This window comes from Triturus cristatus, chromosome 4_2 (assembly GCF_964204655.1).
Source record: "Triturus cristatus chromosome 4_2, aTriCri1.1, whole genome shotgun sequence".
Taxonomy (NCBI): domain Eukaryota; kingdom Metazoa; phylum Chordata; class Amphibia; order Caudata; family Salamandridae; genus Triturus; species Triturus cristatus.
The window spans coordinates 228,937,272-228,957,724 of NC_140586.1; the positions used below are offsets into that span (position 1 = coordinate 228,937,272).

The 20,453-nt window shown below is 47.3% G+C and overlaps 1 protein-coding gene across 1 annotated transcript in view; it reads left to right on the forward strand.

Moving 5' to 3' along the window:
• BAIAP2L2 (BAR/IMD domain containing adaptor protein 2 like 2) overlaps nt 1-20,453 on the forward strand; it is a 166,203-nt gene that overhangs the window by 89,063 nt on the left and 56,687 nt on the right. The window contains exon 3 of the mRNA XM_085601326.1: nt 17,117-17,203. Coding sequence (XP_085457452.1) covers nt 17,117-17,203 — 87 coding nt within the window. The remainder of the gene's footprint in view (nt 1-17,116; nt 17,204-20,453) is intronic.

Sequence of the window (20,453 nt, forward strand, 5' to 3'; positions counted from 1 at the left end):
GAACGTTGTTGCGACGGGACCTCGCTTCTAGGTCCTCGTTCTTGTCGGCAATTATTTTGAGAAGCCGGTCCATTTGTGTTACGTGTCGGTCTGTGGATGTGGCGCCGTCTTCCAGTGTGGAGATCCTGTCTTCAGTCTCTTTTATGCGGGCGTCATGCTGGTCCAGTTTGGCAACCACGCCATCCAACCTGGTAGTGATGGTGTCAATCTTGGAGTCTATGGTCGACAGGCTTTGCTTCAATCCCAGCAGGAGAGATTTCCAGTCTTCGTCCGGGGGGCCGGTGGCGGAGGGGCCAGGCTCGGGCGCCGTCGCGGGGGCTTTTTTGGTGTCAAACGGTAATTTGGACTGCTTAGCGTCGATGCGCCCCATGACGCCGGGAATATGACCTGCCCAGTTCGCCCCGTAGATAGTGCGGGCGAGGATAGAGCACGCAACACCGTGACCCGCGGGGGCCCCGCTCGGGACCAGCCAAACCGCGTGGGCAAGTAGGGCCAATGCAGCTCCCAGGCCCCCCCCAAGGAACACGGCCACTAGGGGCGCGGCCCCGCCGGCCACCTCAGGGGTACCCCGCACGTGGCCGGTCAATCAATCAGGGAGGGTGGGGGGGGCTCCGCAGTCAGCAGGCCAATCTGCATGAGGCAGTATCCCCAGGCCCGCAGCAGGCCGCAGCAAGCGTCAGTAAGGCAGCAGGGGGGGGCGCCCGAGGCGCGATTCGCCCGCTTCAAGCGGCCCCACAGTGTGGTCCACCGCTGTCGGTCCCGGCCCCCGGTGCGATCCATAGTCTGTAGGACGGGGTCTTGGGCGCACACACCTCGCAACCGGAGGATCGCAGCCCCCGCCTCTCACCACCGCGGTGAGGGGGCAACAGCAGGCGGTCCGGCCTCTTGGCCCACCCAGCCGGTCAAGCGGTATATAATGCCCCGTGCAGGTTTGAGATCTCCGGCCTCTCCCAGTGTGGCCTCGCAGCCAGGCCCAGGCAAGCGACCACACGTTCAGGGGAGCCGCAGCAGTCCGAGGCGTACCCAGCCTCACGGCAGAACAAGCAGCCGGCAAGCCCGCGTCTGGCGCGCAGGCTCCGGCAGATGAAGGGGCAGCCGGTGGAAAGGGCCCCCAGGGCGCCCAGGTCTCAGAGGGGTCCCCGCCTACCTCTCGCAGACCTCCACGTCAAGGCGGGGACATCCGATGGTCGTCTGGCTCAGCTTCCAGCTCCGAGGGCCGGGATCCGCCCGCGCTGCATAGGCCTCGCAGCACCAGGCTCCCGTGCAGAGCGTTCCCCGCCAGGTGCAGGCCGCGGATGAAAACTCCCCTCCGCCCGGATGAGCAATAGAGGATATCTGGGCACTCCGGCCGTCCCAGCGGTCGTGCCGGGCACCGGGACGTTGCGCAGGGCACAGCGGAACCAGCCGTGGGGGTGAGGTGAAGGATAGCGCTGTCAGGATGTTGGGAAGGATAGCGAAATCGCCCGGTCCGGCGGGAGCCTCACTCGGGTGCGGCCATCTTGGTTTGGCGCCCTCTAGCGCCCCCGGTTTTGGCAAGGTTATTGACATGCAATCTGCCCAATACGGGAGAAGCATAACGAGGCATCTGGGGAGACATCATTTGATAGTCTAATATTTGGAGAGGAGTTGGTGAGGTCACCCACTAGCACCCCCTTTCCACCAACTATCTCTAGGGGGCACTCACTGGTGGCTCGCCCTGAAGCACTCGAGCCGACTTTGCCAAGCAGGGAGTCGATCGAGGGGGACATTTTACCTACGGAAGCTGTGGCGTTGCCTATCATTGAGGTGGCTACTGCCACTGCCAATGCCCCTCTTGCAAGTGAATTAGCAATGGGGTGGGGAGGGGATCACAGTGTGTCCCTGAAGGTAGCTAGCTGGAATATAGCGGGCCTTGCACGGAACATAAGCATACTAGATTGGAATGTATTTATAGAATCGTTTGGGGTTTGCTTGTTTCAGGAAACCTGGTGTTTGGAACCACAACACAAGATGGGTTATACCACCTATTTTGTCCCTGCCATACGACCGAGTGGAGGGAAGGGGCGCCCCTCGGGAGGGTTACTAATCTGTGTAAGCATCTCCCTGCGGTACTCCATTAAATGTATAGCTACTAAGTCACCTGACCTCCAGAGGCTAACAGTGAGAGGGCCATGTGGAGGGAGAGTGCTTGAAATCTTTAATATTTATGTCAGAGGCACACGGGGCGGCTCGTCCACGCTGCCCTCAACTGGCATTGACTAGGAACTCAGAAATAGTAGCGCGGATTCCTTTGTCATGCTAGCTGGGGACTTCAACTGTACATTTGAACCCCTTGCTGTGGACGATGTGCTAGGCACCAGAGATGATGACGTAAGGAGAGGTATCCCACCGTTGCAAATCACGCCAATTAGAAGATGGACCCAAAGTGCCATCGACCTTAATGCCCTCTGCTTGGAGCATGGCCTTAGAGCAACTAATGGCAGATCCAATTCAGACCAAATGGGAGCCCATACGTTCAACAGAGTAGGGCATTCTTCACGGATCGACTATATTCTGCTGAACTATCGTTTGTGGGCTCACCTGGTGGATATGGTGGTCCTGCCGTCCATTGACAGTGACCACAACCCTCTGTCTCTGTCTTTGTCCCCTCTGTGGATGGGATGTTCCCTACCCCCAATCCCACATGTGTGGAGAACAACACATGAAGTGTGCCCCTCTAATTGTGGTAGGCACCTGAAATGGAAGAATATTGTTGGTAATGAGGGAAAGATCTTGGAGGTAAAATCTTTAATGGCTAATATCATACCTAGTTTAGACTCCCCCTCTATCAGTGCGCAGGAGGTATCCACACTGTTTGCCCAAACCACGAACGCATTAGGCGAACTGTTCTTAGTCCATAATGCGGGAAAAAGGGATAACAAAAGTGGCGGCACGAAGGGCAATGCTGGGTGGTTTTCACCTGCCTGTCGCGACGCCAAAAGGGAATTAATAAAGGCAGTGAAATCCAAGAATGGAGCCCTGATTAGTGTCGCAAGGGGCAATCACAGGAGGGTTATATTTAAGGCAAAGGTAGAATGGGAGAACCAGTTTTGGCACGACCTGAAGGTCGCAAGCCTAAGGAAGGACTCGAAGGGTTTCTGGGACCTATTAAGAGCTAGGGATAAACCCGTGGATACAATGATAACATGTAACATACCGGAGGGCGCGTGGTTTGACCATTTCTCCCAGCTCTACACAATGGTCCCGGGTAAGGGGGTAAGTTTGCCAGAACGGCATCCCTTAGTATCCTGTGAGTTTAATGATGAGCTCCTGTTCACAGCTAAGGAAGTGGTAGGGGCGATTAAATGTCTTGTCCCCAATAAACCAGCAGGCCCGGATGGCATACCAGGGGATTTGCTACGTATTAATCCGGAGGAGTGGGGAAAATTCATCGCTGCCCTACTGAATGCTAGTTTTGATGGGGCAACTTTCCGGGTCTCATGGAAGGGTGCTGAGGTCGTCCCAATTTTTAAAAAAGGGAGCCGGAACGACCCAGCCAACTACCGCCCCATAAGCCTCTTAGACTCTTCGCAGAAGGTGGCGGGAAAAGTGGTTTTGGGCAGGGTATTGCAGTGGGTTGAGGAAAAGGGCATTCTTTCTGACTTCCAGGCCGGCTTTAGATCGGGTATGGGGACGATAGAGCAATCCTTCCGGCTTATGATGCTGTATTGGAAAGTGGTTGTACTGGGCAAAGGCAGTCTGTACCTCACTTTTATAGACCTGCGGACTGCCTTTGACCTGGTCCCACGCAGCCAACTCTGGAGTGTGCTCGATGAACAGGGTATTCCACCATATCTACTAAGCATACTGATAAAACTGCATGCCGATAATTTTGCACAGATCAGGTGGGGTAATCAGGGGCAAAAAACAGCACGAATACCTGTAAATAGAGGGGTACGCCAGGGATGTGTCTTAGCCCCCACTCTGTTATCATTGTATGTCAATGGAGTGGTGGAGCACCTGCTGCAACATCCTGCAGACGCACCATCCCTGGCTGGCAGAAGAGTACCTACCCTCCTATTTGCAGATGATACCCTCCTGATCTCTAAAACCCCGGTAGGCCTGCAGAGTTTGCTAACTAGCTTTAAATCCTTTTGTGATGCAAGGGGGTTAGTTATTAATACAGGGAAAACCAAGTACCTGGTCCTTAACCCACCGAAAAAGATAGCTAAACCACCGACCCTAGATTCTGTTTCCCTCGAGAGAGTTACGGAGTTCGATTACCTCGGTATTCGTCTCTGTGACTCTATGAGTTGGAAATGTCACCATCAAAAGATGCTGCTGACCCACAAGAGGGTGGTGGGTGCCCTTCTTAAGGAACAACGTGCCTCAACCCTCAAACCCATTGCGCCTATACTAGATATCTACAGGGCAAGGGGTGCTAGTGCAGCACTTTATGGGGCCGAACTCTGGGGGGTACATAATGTGGACCAGCTATCCCGTTCAGAAAGTAAATTCCATAAAGATCTAATGGGGCTCCCCCATAGTACCCCAACCCTTCCACTGCTCTTAGATATGGGTACTCGGTCAATTAGTGACCAGGCTAGGCTCCGTCCTCTCCTCTTATGGGCGCGAATCTGGAGAGTTCCAGAAATGTCTAGCTACGCGGATGGCTTAACTGATGTGTTGGGGTTGCCAGGCTGGCGTAAGATCTGTTGGTTGAGGGAAGTCAAGCGTCTTCTCGTCAATCTTGGCCTTGGCGACGCTTGGAACAATAGAACTGCCCCCCCAAAGTCTGTCCTGAAGAAGATATACTGGAGATGGGTAGCCGATGGTAGAAGTAGTAATACCAACTTGTGCAGGACCACCTTGGATTTCCTTTTGGTAAAGGATGTGTCTTTTTGCGAACCATACTTGGATGTTATTACAAACCGCAGGGACAGGGCTCTATATTTCCAATTCAGGATAGGTCTACTTCCTGTTGGGGAACTGACTTCTAGGTGGAAGGCCCTGGCTCAAACAATTTCTTCCTGCCCATTCTGTGAAAATAGGACAGAGTCAGTTCCCCCATTTGTTGTTTGAATGCCCGGCCTATGCAGACCCCCGCAGTAGAGGGTTAAAGCCACTCTGTAGAGAACTTGGAACAAGACATTATAAGGAGGCCCTACGTATATTGAAAAACGACCCACGGCCCCTCTTTGACTGTGGCTTAGCAAAGTTCCTAGGATGGGCTTGGCGTTTCAGATCAACTAGGCTTTTGTACCTTGTTTAATCTGTATTTTTAAACTGATTTTACTTAACTTATTGGGGCCACTTGTAGTATGAAATGTATGGTTATTTTTCTATGTATTGGCTCCTTTTATTGTTTTATTGTTCATAAGTCTATGTACTGCTTTTTAAGATATTTATCATATCGAAATAAAGCTATCCAATTCATATATATATATAATTATATCCAGGATCCCACCGAACGAGCGCGCCGGGTCAGACACAGGCACAGACTCCACTTGGAGATATAAATCAAAGTTTATTGCATTAACATATCACAATGACGCGTTTCGACCGCAAGCCTGCGGTCTTGATCACATAGCACGCTGTGTAAACCAACATGGTTTATATACTGTTGTAGTGACTTTTCTGAGTTAATCATGACTAAACAAAGCTGCAGTAGAATTACGACATGCAGTAAACTTACCTAGTCATCAGCCGATGACTAGGCGCACAGTAAAACGCTCTATGCAAAAACGTGGTGGCAGACATGGATAATAGACTGGTGATTTGAGCAAAACAAGGATAAACCTGTGGTATATTCATCATGTGATTAGTGATATTAGTGCGCATATGTGGTGCTGCGGTGGTGCCTGTGTCCCTCCGCTGGTTATGTGGAAAGGAAAATCCTATATTTACATGTGCACAAGTTCCGGAAACACACGCAGTAAGTAGTCAGTAAATCAAACGCTGGAATTGTGTGTGTTGTGTCTTAAATGAATGCCAAGTGGCATGTGTAGAGTCAGTGGACCGTGTACTGATAACTGTCACAGATTTACAGAGCTTACTTACATGGAGTGTTTGCACACTGAAAGTTCTGAGCAAAAGCTCATCCCAATAAATACGTCTAGTCGTTGCGAGTCTAATTACTCATTCCTGTCATGAAAAAGCCATACTTCTAGGTGATAAGTACTGTGCTTAGTGTTGGAGAAGACATAGAGGGTCACTAAATAAGAAGATCTATCTGATGGGAAGGGGACGGGGAAATCAGGAACGTGCAGATGTGTGCTGGCGTGTGTTGACCTGTAAGACTCATTGGAAGTGAAATTAGTGCGTGTGAATTAAAATTACATACAAGACGTGAATGTATAGATGTTAATCGAACAAAGCAACAACAATACAGGAGTCAGATGACTCCCAATCACAACCAAATATATTGTCGCTGTTCTGCTGGGCGCAAAGAATGACAGAGGCAAGTGGATGCGGTGGTAGATGGATAATGCTGGGTACTGTTGTGCGCGGGCTATGGCATGTCATGCAAGAGCACCACAAGGTAAGGAAAACACATTACACAAAAATTGGTAACTATGATACATTTCAGGTAGATACTAGGGTTGCCGACAGGACGTTGTATAGATCCTCACTGAGGTTGAGCCCTGCGGGAGCCTTTGTGTTGAGTTCTATTTAGTATCTTGACTCCAGTTGTCGTAACAGTTTTTCCCTGATGCCCAACTGCCTGAGTGGTGGAACGCTGTCAACTACGCAGTACTTGAAGTGGTCTAGGTTATTGTGGTGGATTTCTTTGAAGTGCCGCGCAACAGGGTATGTGGGATCGCTGTTGACTATCGCCCTGATGTGCTGTAAGATACGTAGATGTACCTGGAGCTTGGTGCTCCCCACATATCTGAGACCGCAGTTGCAACTGAGAATGTAAACGGCAAATTCTGTTCTGCAAGTTAGTCTTTGCTTAATGACTTTGGGGCCGATTCACAGAATTAACTTAAGACAAAATCCTAAACTTACTACTTTTGGTATTCACAGAAGCTAGGATTTAGTCTTAAGTTTGTCTTAAGACAAACTTAAGACAGACTTAAGACAGACTTAAGACAGACTTAAGACAAACTTAAGACAGACTTAAGACAAACTTAAGTTTGTCTTAAGTCTGTCTTAAGTTTGTCTTAAGACAAACTTAAGACTAAATCCTAACTTCTGTGAATACCAAAAGTAGTACGTTTAGGATTTTGTCTTAAGTTAGTTCTGTGAATCGGGCCCTATAGGTTTACTCCTGAATTATGCTGTGATTTGGTTGGTGTTACTCCCAAATCTGCAAGCCCTACACTTGAAGAACCCTTTGACGCCTGATAACCAGTTGGTAGTGGTGTTTATTTCAGGGCTACTTCTGACTAAGGAGTCATGCATCGAGCTCTTCTGTAGCTGATGTCTGGTCTAAGAGCTACCATGGGTCCCAGTGTGGGGTCAGTCTTGATGATACCCCAGTGTTTGTTGACAATGTTTCTCAGTGCTCGTGCCTCAGTGTTGTGTGTGGTGATAAGGCGCATGGTGACGAGGCCCTCGGTGGATGGCTCTAACTGTGACCCAGTCCTGTCTGTGGTGTCTATTGTTTTACCATGTAGCAGCTCCCCTCTAGGTATGGAGTGGGCCTTGTTATTTGCTGTGGTAATGAATCTCTCAGTGTTTCCTCTGGCCTTGAATCACATGTGGGAATCAAAGCAGGTGCCCAAGGTTTTTCCTAGGAACCTGCCAAGGATGCTGCTGAATGCCAGGGTTGTCAACTACCAAGACCTCGTAGACTTAATTTTAACTCATTAATCCGTCCTCCACCACCCTACACTTCCTGTCTCTTTATTTCACTCTTACAGGTTCTTTTTGTTCAGTGCTTTCTTGATTTGGCCATGTTTTCAGTCTTTTCCCCCCCTCCTTTCTCCCCTTTTTGCATTTTTCTCTCTTGCTCTGGGTCAAAGCCTGATTGTGAAAAATAAGCTCCTGGTAACCTTTGCAAACTCAATCTGGGGTTCACAGAAGTCATTTTTATTTATTTATTTCAAACTGTATAATGGATATGAAACAAGGAGAAAACTATACACCAACCTTGGTAAGAATAGAATTTCCAGTACTGAAGTATTGTGTAATCCATACTATCCTTTAGTTTTCTGTAATGATACAGTAACATCACACTTGAGTTATGATCCAAGCGCTCTGAGCCATTCCTTTGAACAGAATACCCAGGATATTGTGGCATGCAGTAGCAATTTTTACGGCAGCATAAGTGGAATTTTATGGCATCCAATTGTGTTTATTGCAGCATCTTTGTGGCGCTCTGTTAACCCATATCGGGTTGTCCTTTCCCCCAGAAACATTGAGGAGGCAGTTAATCCACTTTACGATTTTGCTTGTCCCCCCCTGCCTCGCTCCTTCCTTTGTCAGTGTTGCTTGCCCCTCCCCACCTGCCCTCCATCCTTTTGCTGTCCTTGTTGCTTGGCCCCACTGGCCCTCTGTTGTCCATGATGACCCTCCCACCATCTCTCCCTCTGTTGTCCATGTTGCTGCCCTCACCCATCTGCCATCTGTCCATTGCCCATGTTGCCCTTCACCCACCATAAAAAAAAGACTCTGACGCTGGCACTGCTAGCTGCGTCATAGTGATTTATTTTCTCACACCTTCTGTTGTCCGTGTTATCCCCCACCAACCCTCCTTGTTGCCTTCCTATGTATTGCTTCACACCCTCAATAAAACGAAAAATGTTCTGATCCGCAGGTGCTGGTCACATTATAGTGCTTTTTGCCCACAACCTTTGTTGTCTTTGTTTCCTCCACCCATACCCACCCCCAGCATTGTCTACCGCACCACCCTCCCTCCTGCCAGAAATAGAAAAAAGAAAACCTTTGATGTGGCCAGCACTGGCCAAGTGACAGTGCATTTTTTTTCTTCCTTTCAACCAGGATGCATGGCAGCCACACTGCTGTACCTCATGACTGAAAAAGCCCAAGGTGACAGAGAGGGGTAGGTCGCAGCTTTCCTAGAGTGCTGGATGCCTTTTACTCCAGAGCTAGCACAGTCTCTGCCATGACCTAAGGGGCCATTTACTTACTCAAATTGGGTTGGATTTTAGACACCATAAGGCATACCCTACACTTTGAGGGTGACTTTTTGAGATTGAGAATTGTTGTCAAATACCACTGCTATAACCCCAATCATTGGTAGATTATGTTACATGGTCCTGACGAAGTGCTCAGATCCACAGGGATTTTAAATAGCACAAACCATGTTAACTGACGTTCTCATTTTCCTGTTAGCTGTACCAGATCATTGCCTCCAACGCAGCCACCCTTTGGGCCTCGTTTACAAATGAATGGCGCAGCGCAGTGCCGCAAGCAATTTTGCAGCGCCGCGCTGCTTCATTCGGAAAGGGCAGGAATGCGCCGTAATAACAAGAACACATTGCATTCCTGTCCTGACCCCTGCGTCGGCGTGAAAAAAGCAGCCTAGAGCCCACGCCGGCACCCTTGCCCATTTTGCAAGGGTGCCTGCATTGTGGGGAGGATTGATTTTGTGCAGGAAGAGACTACTTTTTGCACAAAATCAATCAATAGAGGCGATTTCCTCCTTCTATGTGTGCTGCAGAAGACAGAACACATAGAAAGAGGAAAAAAACAAGGAGAAATAAGGATATTTCTCCGTGTTGCGCCTCCCTAACGCCATCCCTAGAGTGGCTCTAGATTCTGACGCATTCCCAGGCTTACGATTCCTCGTAAATCTGGGAATGCTTCAGATTCCATGGGTGTTGTGTCGGAACATCCACAGCAAAACCCATGGAATACCCCTTTGCAGTGTTCTACGTGAAGGGGCACATATTTACAAGTGTCTTTGTGTGGCTTTGCAAATTTGTTGCGGCACATTGCGCCACCGAGGTGACAAAAAAAAGTGATGCTTCGGTAGTGCAAAAGTGCCACTAGGGCTTTATTTAAAACAAGCGGTCCCACGTATTAAAATTTATTAGGGTCTCTCTTAGTTATTTTTATATCACACTTACACCAAACTACACACACTGCACTTCCACTTCATCACAGCGTCTTATTTTAAAAGACCTCCGGCAAAGAGCTCTGTCAAAGCGCATGTCGGGCATGGCAGCGCTAGCCCAATCAGGAGCTGCCCGATGATGAAGCATGACACCCATCTGGGTGTGTGAATGCTCTTGCTTCTAAGCAATCAGATTCCCCCCGATCTGCTTGCTCAGACCCCTCCAGAACTACTGCCTTTTCTGTTCTTTTAGGAACTGCATATTTTACTTGTATACATAAAAAAGAACATTAAGAAAGTCGATAGCGCTCGTCTAGTAGGTGACACCTATTGGCGTTGCCAATACTTCTTAAATCGTCCATTACGTAGGCATTGATTTCTTTTAGTACTGTCACACACATGCATATTTTCACACCGATATATCCTTAATTTATAATTAGCTTTACTTCAAAAGTAGAGGCTCATCTAAATAGAGTTTACCAGCACCTCTAACAATTCCTCCCACGTTTTGCTGGAAACAAACTGAGCCACACTCTGCTAAACAGAAATACAGACCCCTTTATTTAGAAATATGAAGATGATTTTAGATGTGAATGTAAGGATAGTCTTTTAATTTTAGACATTGCTTAATTGAGACTACTTGTCAGAGGACTTATGCACAAATCCTAAGTTTTATCAGGTCAGGACATCCCAGTGGGTCAACAAGGCATGAGACTCAGACAGAAAGAGAACAGATAAGAGAGAGTTACGGCAGGCATTCACGCTCTCTCCTCCAGGCAATTCCCATAGTGTGGAGAAGACGAAGAAAAGTCATGCCTCCTACTGCTGAATGTACCTGTTATGTTTATCACTGCAACACACACCCGTCGTCTGACTTCCCGGGCGGGCAGCCGGAAGATGCTAGCCAATGTCATTTATCACTGCAAATTAGTATAATTATGAGGGCATCGCGGGACTCCACAAATATTGCTGAAATTTAGTGATTTGCAAAATCGTGATATGTTAGTGGGTCTGTTTGAATAATAATAATACATCAAGCACGTCCCATCCTCTTTAAAGGACACTATGTGACGATATAGTAACAGTCCACAGACCAGCGAAGTCTACAAACACTTGTTGACTGTATCCTTGCCCTTGACCATTTACAGTGCTCTGCTGCCTACTGACTAGGCTTGTGCTATAAAAGTACCACTTCCATACATACATACAAAACAAGCTTTGGCATAGCCAATAGGTGTCGCCTTTTGGACCTTATGAGTGTGTAAAGCAAACACAAGGAAAGGATGGACGGAGCGCTGAAACTTTTCAGACACTCACCCCCAGTCACAGATCTGGGTTGAATCCATCATTGTTTTTCAGCTCACTTCGCCACCCTAGTTCAGATCCAGCCATATGCAAATCAGTTTTGACCCTGTTCCTTATGGTAACAATCCAGCCCGAACTGCCAAGCCAGGTCTTCCCTGGACCTGAAACAAGCATCCTGGGACCGGTTTTGGGGGACCACCTCTCATCAGCCAGGCTAACTTGAATCCAGTTGCAAAGTCAGCAAGGGGCTCACGTCTGGGCATACCCTGCCAACTTGGGGTGAACAAAGCAAACACAAGGAGATGATGGACGGCGCACTGAAACTTTTCAGACACTTCAACCCAGATCTGTGACTGGGGTTGAGTATCTGAAACGTTTCAGTGCTCCATCCATCATCTCCAGGTGTTGGCCTTATAAGTGTGTAGCCATGCAGCATATTATCCTGGGTACTTTGCTGCCAGGGATTGAAAAGAAGAAAAAAAAGAAATAGAGACAGAGAGAGACAGACAGAGAGAGACAGAGAGAGAGAGACAGAGAGATTCAAACAAAACACAAACAACAACGTGACAGAGCAAGAATGAGGAGTGAAAAGATATCTGTACTTGGGAGGTGTCTGCGGGAGGAAACAAGACACAAAAAGGAGGGACAAAGAGGAAGGATTCACCACAACCAAGTAAGGATTTTTAAAGGACAATCGAAGGGACAAATAAAAAGGGAATGGGTGGGTTGTAAGCCCACAAAGTGTATACAACATGTCTCAAAGAGACAGTGCAAGTGCTGCCTTGGCTCGACCTAAAAATGAAATAATGATAAGACATACAAAAACAGTCTTTGCTAAAACACTGAAACATCAACAGGTATCAAAATAATTCCAACTGCATGGCTTTTAAATAATTACAATTATAATGAACTAATAAATATACAGGGTTGTTCAGTGCAATGCGAGAATTACTTGCAAGACATTCAATAAGAGATTGCATACGAAGAAATTAATCCGTTTATAGTGGTTTGATCAGCTGTAGATACAAATGTAGTTTATTCCATAGGGGTGTCTTACTATTTATCATATCTGATGGTGTCAAAGCTATCTGCACTTTTTACCTAAGAGACCCAACCATCCACATCTGTATAGAGATGTTTGTATTCCTCCAATTTCCTAGTATCATTTTGATACGCTACACTAGAAGTAATTCAATAAGGAAATCATCTTACTCTAAGGTAGAAACTTCTTTGAGGCACATATGCCCAAATAAACAGATGTGGCATCTGTTTTCACTTTGACTTTACATGCGTTTTAATGTCCTTTGATTTTTAGTATGTTCTCTGTTTCCTTTTACGTTTAATATGATCTCAGTGTCAGATCCATTTCTCATGTTGCATGGCAGGGATACAGAGTCATCCTCTATGTAACAAGTGATGAAGCAAAAGTATAACCTGTTTCAACCGCGTTCCGTCAAAGAGGTACTAAACAGAAGCAATGTTTCTAAGACGGATTCATTGCCATGCAGTGACTGTACTTGAGGTTTTTCCCTCCCATCATGGTTGTAAGTCAGAATATAGTAGTCTGAAATATTGCACCCCTAATGTTGTTTAAAAAAATATTGCCCCATTGAATGTGGGTTTTTCATGATTAACTCCGATGAGGCAATACTTTCATATTGATCAGGTAGGTGTAGATTTTCTAATATTAACTCCAATGGGCGATACTTTCATATTATCCTATTCGATGTAGAACTTCTATTCACGACAGCAATGGGTGATATTTTCATGCAGTCCCTTTTGGGTGTATATTTTCTAATATTAACTCCAGTTGTGCAATATTTCCATATTATCCAGCTGGGTGTATATTTTCTATTACTAACACCAACGGGGCAATATTTTTAAATGATATTTAGGACACAATACTTATCTCAGACCATATTCTGGCACCATACTGTTTCCATTACACTGTTAGGCAGGACCAGAACCGTAGCTCTGATTGCTGGCTGATGGTATTTTTCTTATGCACATGAGCTACATGCTGTTTGTTAATGTCTGGCTCTGGTACAGGGTTGGACCATAAAGCTGCAGACTTGAAGGGTGGGACTAGAGTGTGTCTTGACACTTTCCCACCTCACAAGATAGTTGGAGGGTCTCAGACCCGTCACATGACCACACATGGATGAGACATACGCAGGGGCCAACATGCTACTGTTATAGGGTGAGTATGCATGTCAAAGACAGAGTCACTACCGAGGGATGCTCACCAGCATGTAGTTATCATTTTTAGTCTTTGACAATTTCTCACTGTTCTGGTTCCTTGGGAAGGTGTGTGTCAATGGCAGGCAGGTGTTGTGATGCTAAAAGCATCATTTTGTTAGGGATGCTTCCGGTCTACAAACTAGGATTTCAGTGAGTCAACAGGCACATAAGGGCCAATGTCCAGGAAAGGAGCTGTTAGGCTTTACTAGTGTCACTTTTCAAGGACTAGCTGCAAAAGTCCAGTAATGTTAACAGAGAAAGGTTTTGTTATGTTATCTTATGTTAAACTTTATTTGTAGAGCGCACGTACACCAGGTTGGTTTCTTTGCGCTGCTCTGAAGGTGTTAGACTAAGGTGTTACTAGTATGCCTGTTTAAATAGCCATGTTTTGGGGAGTTTGCGGAAGCTCATGGGGTCTGTGCAGGATCTAATCTCAAGAGGAGTTCCAGTATTTGGGGCCTAGGGTGGTGAACCTTGTCCCCCCCAGCGTGTTTTAGCCTGAATGAAGGGATGGTCAGGAGATGCATATAAGCAGATCGTAGGTTGCGGGTTGGAGTGTACCTGTTGATCAAGCTGGTAATGAACTTTGGGTTTTTGCTATTCAGGGATTTAAAGATGATGCATCCCACCTTGAAGGCGCATCTCTGGGTTATTGGAAGCCAGTGTAACTTCTTCAAAAGAGAGGTAATATGTTGGCGCCTGTTTTCTTAGCTTTTGGCACGCCTGCAATCAAGTAAGTAAGCAATCTTGCAGGCACCTTCACAGGCAGGCTAGTGAGAAACTAGCTTGGTGTTAATGTAATGTAAAATTGATTTATAGAGAGCAGACTAATCACCCGTGAGGGTCTCTAGGCACTATGTAGGTGCAGAAGGTCAAGGGCATCAGTAGAAGAGCCAGGGTTTCAGTTTCTTGTGGACTTTTGTGAGTGCGGTGGTTGTTCTGTTATCCTGGGGGAGGGCATTCCAGGTCTTTGCTGCTATATAGGAGAATGAGCAGACTCCTGACCTACTTCTGAGAATGCGGGGATGTGTGCAAGTGATATTGAGGTAGATCGGAGGTTTTGGGTAGGCTGGTAAAGTGCAGATGATGGTTGTGGCAGGCGGCTCCCTTCTGATGCAGTGCTTTGAAGGCAAGGTGAGTATTTTGAACTGGCAGCTTTTCAGGACATGGGAACCAGTGGAGTTCCCAGAGGTGAAGCGATATGTGGGTGCGGCCGAGTAGGTTGAGAACAAGTCTTGCGGCGGTGTTTTGGATGGTATGGCGCTTGTCTAGGATGGGGGGGGTATTCCGTGTTAGAGGGCGCTTCCGTAGTCTAACCTGCTCATGATCAAAGCCTACATAGTGTCCAATAACAGCCATTTGGGGAGCCTTTTAAGGAACGTGAATTTCAGCCTAAAGCCAGACATCTACAAGAATATTACTTTCAGGGGCATAGCAGTTCTATCAGGGTGAAGGAAGAGAAAAGAGGGATGGACAAAGACTGGCCTATATCAGAGAACCAAAATACTGCAGACTTACATTCCCCAAGATGAGTTGCCCCTTATACATTACATCATTCTTCGAGTTAGGATGGTCTAAAAAAAAGTATCACATTGTGTGGCCTGCAGACTTCACACCAGAGTTACAGTAACCAGTGCTTAATTTGAGCCAGTGGTTTGCGGTGCGCGGCACCAGCATTTGATTGGCAATACCGGCACTTATGACGGTCTGCCACAGGAGGGGGCGCTGTTTGCCTAATCTAGAGATCAGCATAACAACAGCTGTTTATTAATTCAATAAACTTTAAAAAGGACTAATACCTGCCACCTAATCTATTCCTATAGCTTTGGGGTTGCGCAATACTCTGAAGTGTGTGATGGTTAGTAGTTGTGTTAGTACTGTCATTGGCAGTGCTGATGGGGGCAATGGGTGGCGCAAGTGGCAGTGACCTCCTGACAAGGGCCGTGGCACGTATTTATTTATTTTAACAAATTAAGCACTGGCAAAGACGTGCTAAAGTGGGTGCCAGTTGAGGGCACGGTTCACAAACTAGGTGGTCTCCTCAGAACCAAGCGAAGGAGATTACTCTTTCATAGGAAAAAGGGAGGGGGACACTTTTAGAGGGAAAACCGTTCTTGGGCCTCTGGTGCTGTCTGGGAAATCAACAACAATGGAGGGAAAAAGTCATGAGGGGTAGGTGCAGGGAAAAGACAAGAAAGGTCAGGGTGCAAAAGCTCTTTCCTACAGGTCCAGACATCACCCTTACAAGCAGATCCATCACTCTCTATGGCAGACCCTCCATACCGTTGCTACAGCCAGGGCTTTAAGTGGGCCGGGTCTGTCCAGGTCTGAGCACCGGCAGTTTTCTTTTGGGGCCCTCGAAACGGGTCTCTATCGGGCTCTATTTTCGTGGCTACTAAAGGTAGTCCGTTCTTTCTTTTTTTTGTTTTCGGACCCGTTTTGAGGGCCCAAAAAAAAACTGCCGGTGCTCAGACTCTGCCCACTGTTGCTGCACTGTTAGGCAGTGCTTTAAATGGAAAAAGAGAAGTGCCGGTACTCACCAAATTGATAGGGGTGAGCCTGGGAGGTGCGTGTCTGGGGGCGTGGCTTCAAGGCAGCCTTGTACACTATCAGCATTTTCTTCTTCAATGTTCAAAGTGCCTTTGGCCAAGTTCTGCCCATAGCTGCAGGGTGTAATTAGCGTTTGTTGTAACTATATATAGCGTGAACTTAGCCCGAGGGCATTAACATGAGAAGCAGAAGTTTTACGCGAAAGCAGACTTTTTTTTTTTTTCAAGGCACTCTGACAGACAACGGATCTGCAAACTTTCCCTATAACTCACAGCGCGACAGTTCCAATGTCGAGACCTCTAGCTTAGAAAAACACAGGTGTCTTCCTGTCCTGTTGCGCTGTCAGGGTGTGAGCAGGGCCGGCCTGTTTTAACACCTCATTGTCCCTTTCTTCGCGCTCCTTTCACCGTCTCACCCCTGCTGATACACACACCAACAGACCCATCACCGTGAGGCAGCTAAACTATCGGTGATTTAGGTGAGCTGGGGAGGTCCCGAGGCGTTTGGGTTCAGGGGGCAGTCACTGCTTAGCTCAACTCAAAAAGGACCCCCTGCTGCCGCATTTCAGTCTCTATTAGCAAGGGCGCCAAATTTCTCTCCGCCTAAGGCGCTATCTTATCAAATGCCGGCTCGGAGTGTAGGGCTGCAGCCGCAACCTAGCGCCGGAATCCACTCGACATTAACTGTCAAGCACCCATAACCTAGAGACTGACCACAGCATGCCACTAGGAGTACCGGTACTCTCTTAACACAAGGAGAAGTCCCGGTACTCAATGGGAGAACACGGAGAAGTGCCGGTAATCATGATTTTCTTAAGCACACAGTGCTAGTTATTTTGATTTAGACCACGCCCTTACTCGGATAGGCCACGCCCCTTCAAGACATTAACCACGCCCTTTTTAGAGCACCCCCAGTTTTTTTTCCCACTTAAAGCACTGGCTACAGCCCTTGTTTTCACTCCTTCTGATAGAGCCCTCTGTGTTTGCCGAGTATGCTGCTCACTGATATGTTTCTCTCTGATGCTTTCTTTTCCAGTACTGTCTGATGCTGCCAATGTGTACTTTAAAGCCATTAAAAAGATGGGGGAGCAGGCTCTGGAGAGCACCACCTCACAGGCCCTTGGTAAGTACAATCACCACAACCGCTCTTAGTCCCCATACAAGTGCATAGTGCCATGAGGCCTCAAAGGCTGCATGTAAGTGCAGTTGCTGTTGCAATTCACATGTGCCTGCAGACTGCCTCTACACCTCACAGGCCCTGGGTGGGTTCGCACTGTCACCGCAGGTCAGGTGAGCTGGGTACGTGCACACTGCAGTTACACCCCACAGCCTTGGAGAGGTGCACACTGTCTGTCTGAGGGCCTGTAAAGCTTTATTTCGATCATCAGGATCATAAAAGCAAATTAAAAAAGACATGTAAAAACATTCAAGAAAAAAACGAATTTTCACCAGTTCCGACTAATGATAACACCATACATGTCTAGCACTTTGGAGGTTTGCGGTTAAATCAATCTGTTATTGTAAAGTGCAAACCCGGACTTCTGTCTTGCTACATATGCCAAACACATACGGGTTTAAAAGTACATAAAAATAAAGACATAACATACATATATCTTTTTTTTTTTTATCAAAAAGCATTTTCAGTCCATTTTTTTTTACAGTAAAAAGTACAAGCCCAGACTTTGCCATGCTACAATGAGCAAGCAGATACAGGATTGAGAGTACATAGAAGGGGGCGTGACATCGCTATGTCTAATGAAAAGTTTACAAAGCTGAGAGGGCCTTTCAATTGCAAGTACATAATATACAAGTATCCTAAGTATGATAACTGAATCATCTTGGATAAAAGACGAATGGGGGTGTGGGGGGGGGGGGATACCACACCTCTAACATGAAAATACAATCACTTAACCACGAGCTTGGAGACACTTGGTGGCCATATCCAGGCAGACATAAGAAATTTAGCAATATCAAACACTGTTACTATCTTTGTGTCCATGCTACGAATTCTGAAAGCCTCCAGGTGCTTTCTAGTTCCCAAAGACCTCTAAATGGGCATTATCCATATAGCGCTTTGTGAGGCATACGCTAGACAAAAAAATAATATGTCAGGGAGAGTCTCTGGACAGACCGTGCATAGGTCCTCTTTATCTGCTACGTCCGTTTACTTGGTACAAAAGACTTGTATCTAAACTGCATATAGAGTTTGCGTGCAAGCACTGACACTATTTCATCAATTGAGGGCTGGTAACAAGAAAGGGGTTTAAAATCCAAACATTCCCCAGTTAAAGTACCCGTGTGTCCAGTGTCCCTTTGGACTGACATGATATCCCAGTAGGTACTTCCCAGACAGGCTTTGGAGACTGACCTTAGATCGTCTGGTGCTAGCCAAAAGTTCTCCCACCCGAGTCTACCCAAAGGATGTTTCACAAATTTCAGCCATGGGATTTTAGAGGTCATCCCCGGCATCAAAAGGTCTCTTATACCTACTCAGTAACGTTCAAAGACTGGGGAAGACCTAGCCTAGGTCAATAAATCAGGATTCTGCATTTAACCTTTTCTCTTAGTTGGCTTGCTTCGGGGGTGGAGGGCTGGGGGTACTAAAAAAATTTAATCTTACTTCCTTGCCGCAGCATCTCTTCTCGTCGTCCCTCATGTCCTCACTCTGCTCCAGCTGGAAGCAGGAAGCACCCAGGTTCCCCTGAGCCAATCAGAACACTGCAGTGCAGCGCTGTGATAGGTCTAAACGCCGTGGTTCGACACTCAGCCAGGGACTGGGAGCCTGGGCATGTACTGCACCCAGGCAATAATGCAGCCTGCATGGAGCACATGGAAAGTGCGCATGACGGTTGGTCCAGCCTGAGACGGCTGGTCCAAGCATTCATGCGCACTGATAACAGTGCACACCACTCCCGTGGGTGCCTGTTATCCCCCTGGGCACATCCCCAATACTCCGACATGAAATAAAACGATAATAAACCATGGTTTATTATCGTTTTATTTTCATTTTCTTTGGGTTGCTGGAAGGGAGGGTGACGCTCCTCTGCCATAGCGGAGGAGCCGCCACTGTCTCTCGGTCTCCTTTGAGCCAAATCAAGATAAACTGGTACCAATGGGGTACTCATTGGAAGACCCAATAGTGTTCTCAAAAACTTGTGGTTTGGCTATTTCCAGTAATCGGGTTTTCGTTAACCCTGGGTGGAAAACTAAGCTACGCTCGTGGAGTGTGCGTAGCGAGCGCAACTACACGCTACGTGAATCGCACGTAGCACAGTGCAAAAACGCGTAGCGTAGCGGGCGTTTTTTGCTTGCTCGCGGTCCTCAATGTCAAGTTGGTGACCGCGAGTGAGCAAGATCAACATCCTGGCAAGACATTTTCCTCGTTCGCGATCGGCAACATCAAGTTGCCGATCGCGAGCGTGGAAAATAAACCTCCCGGCGAGATTCTCAACATGGGGAGGTCAGGTTTCTCACTGTGAGTGGTCGCGTATGCTAGCGACCGCTCGCGATGAGAAACTACCAGTCCGCTTTGAGAAAGCTGCCGCTCAAGTACAAATCTACTCGAGCGGCAGAAAACTACTGCTTGCACTGTGCATGATGCCGTTCGCAATGATTGCACAATGCGGACAAGCATCCGGCACTGTGCAATCATTGCGAACAGCATTTCCCTACTGCACTACACTGTTCGCATAGCTACACGTAGCACAACGTAGTGCAAAGTGCACTTCGCGTAACGCGACTATGCGAACTACGCCCAGGGTTAGTTTTCGTGGAACCCCAAATTTCAGAACCATTCCATCACATTTTAAATCTCTAGGGCCGGAGCGACCCTCCGCATGAAGGTCCTCTTTTGGATTTTCACAAAATTAGCAGCTTGGCAGGTTAGTGATACATGTGGTTTTTGGAGCTGTAAGTCCCAACTAAAGTTAGGTGATGGTCTTATACCCAAATAATCTAAACAAGACATTTGCACTACCCGACTGTTACCAATGAACATGTGTGCTCTTCCTGATTTCTTTTGCTGTGTTGGGCTAAAAACCATATATTTTGATATATTTAACTCAAGCCCCTACTCCCCACAAAAGGCACACTGTTGCTACAGGTCACATGAGCTTGGTACATGCACACTGTAGTTACACCTCACAGCCCTGGATAGGTGCACACTGTTGCTAAAGGCCACGTGAGCTGGGTTTGTGCACACTGCAGTTACACCTCACAGCCCTGGATAGGTGCACACTGTCGCTAAAGGCCACGTGAGCTGGGTTTGTGCACACTGCAGTTATACCTCACAGCCCTGGATAGGTGCACACTGTTGCTAAAGGCCACGTGGGCTGGGTTTGTGCACACTGTAGTTACACCTTACAGCCCTGGAT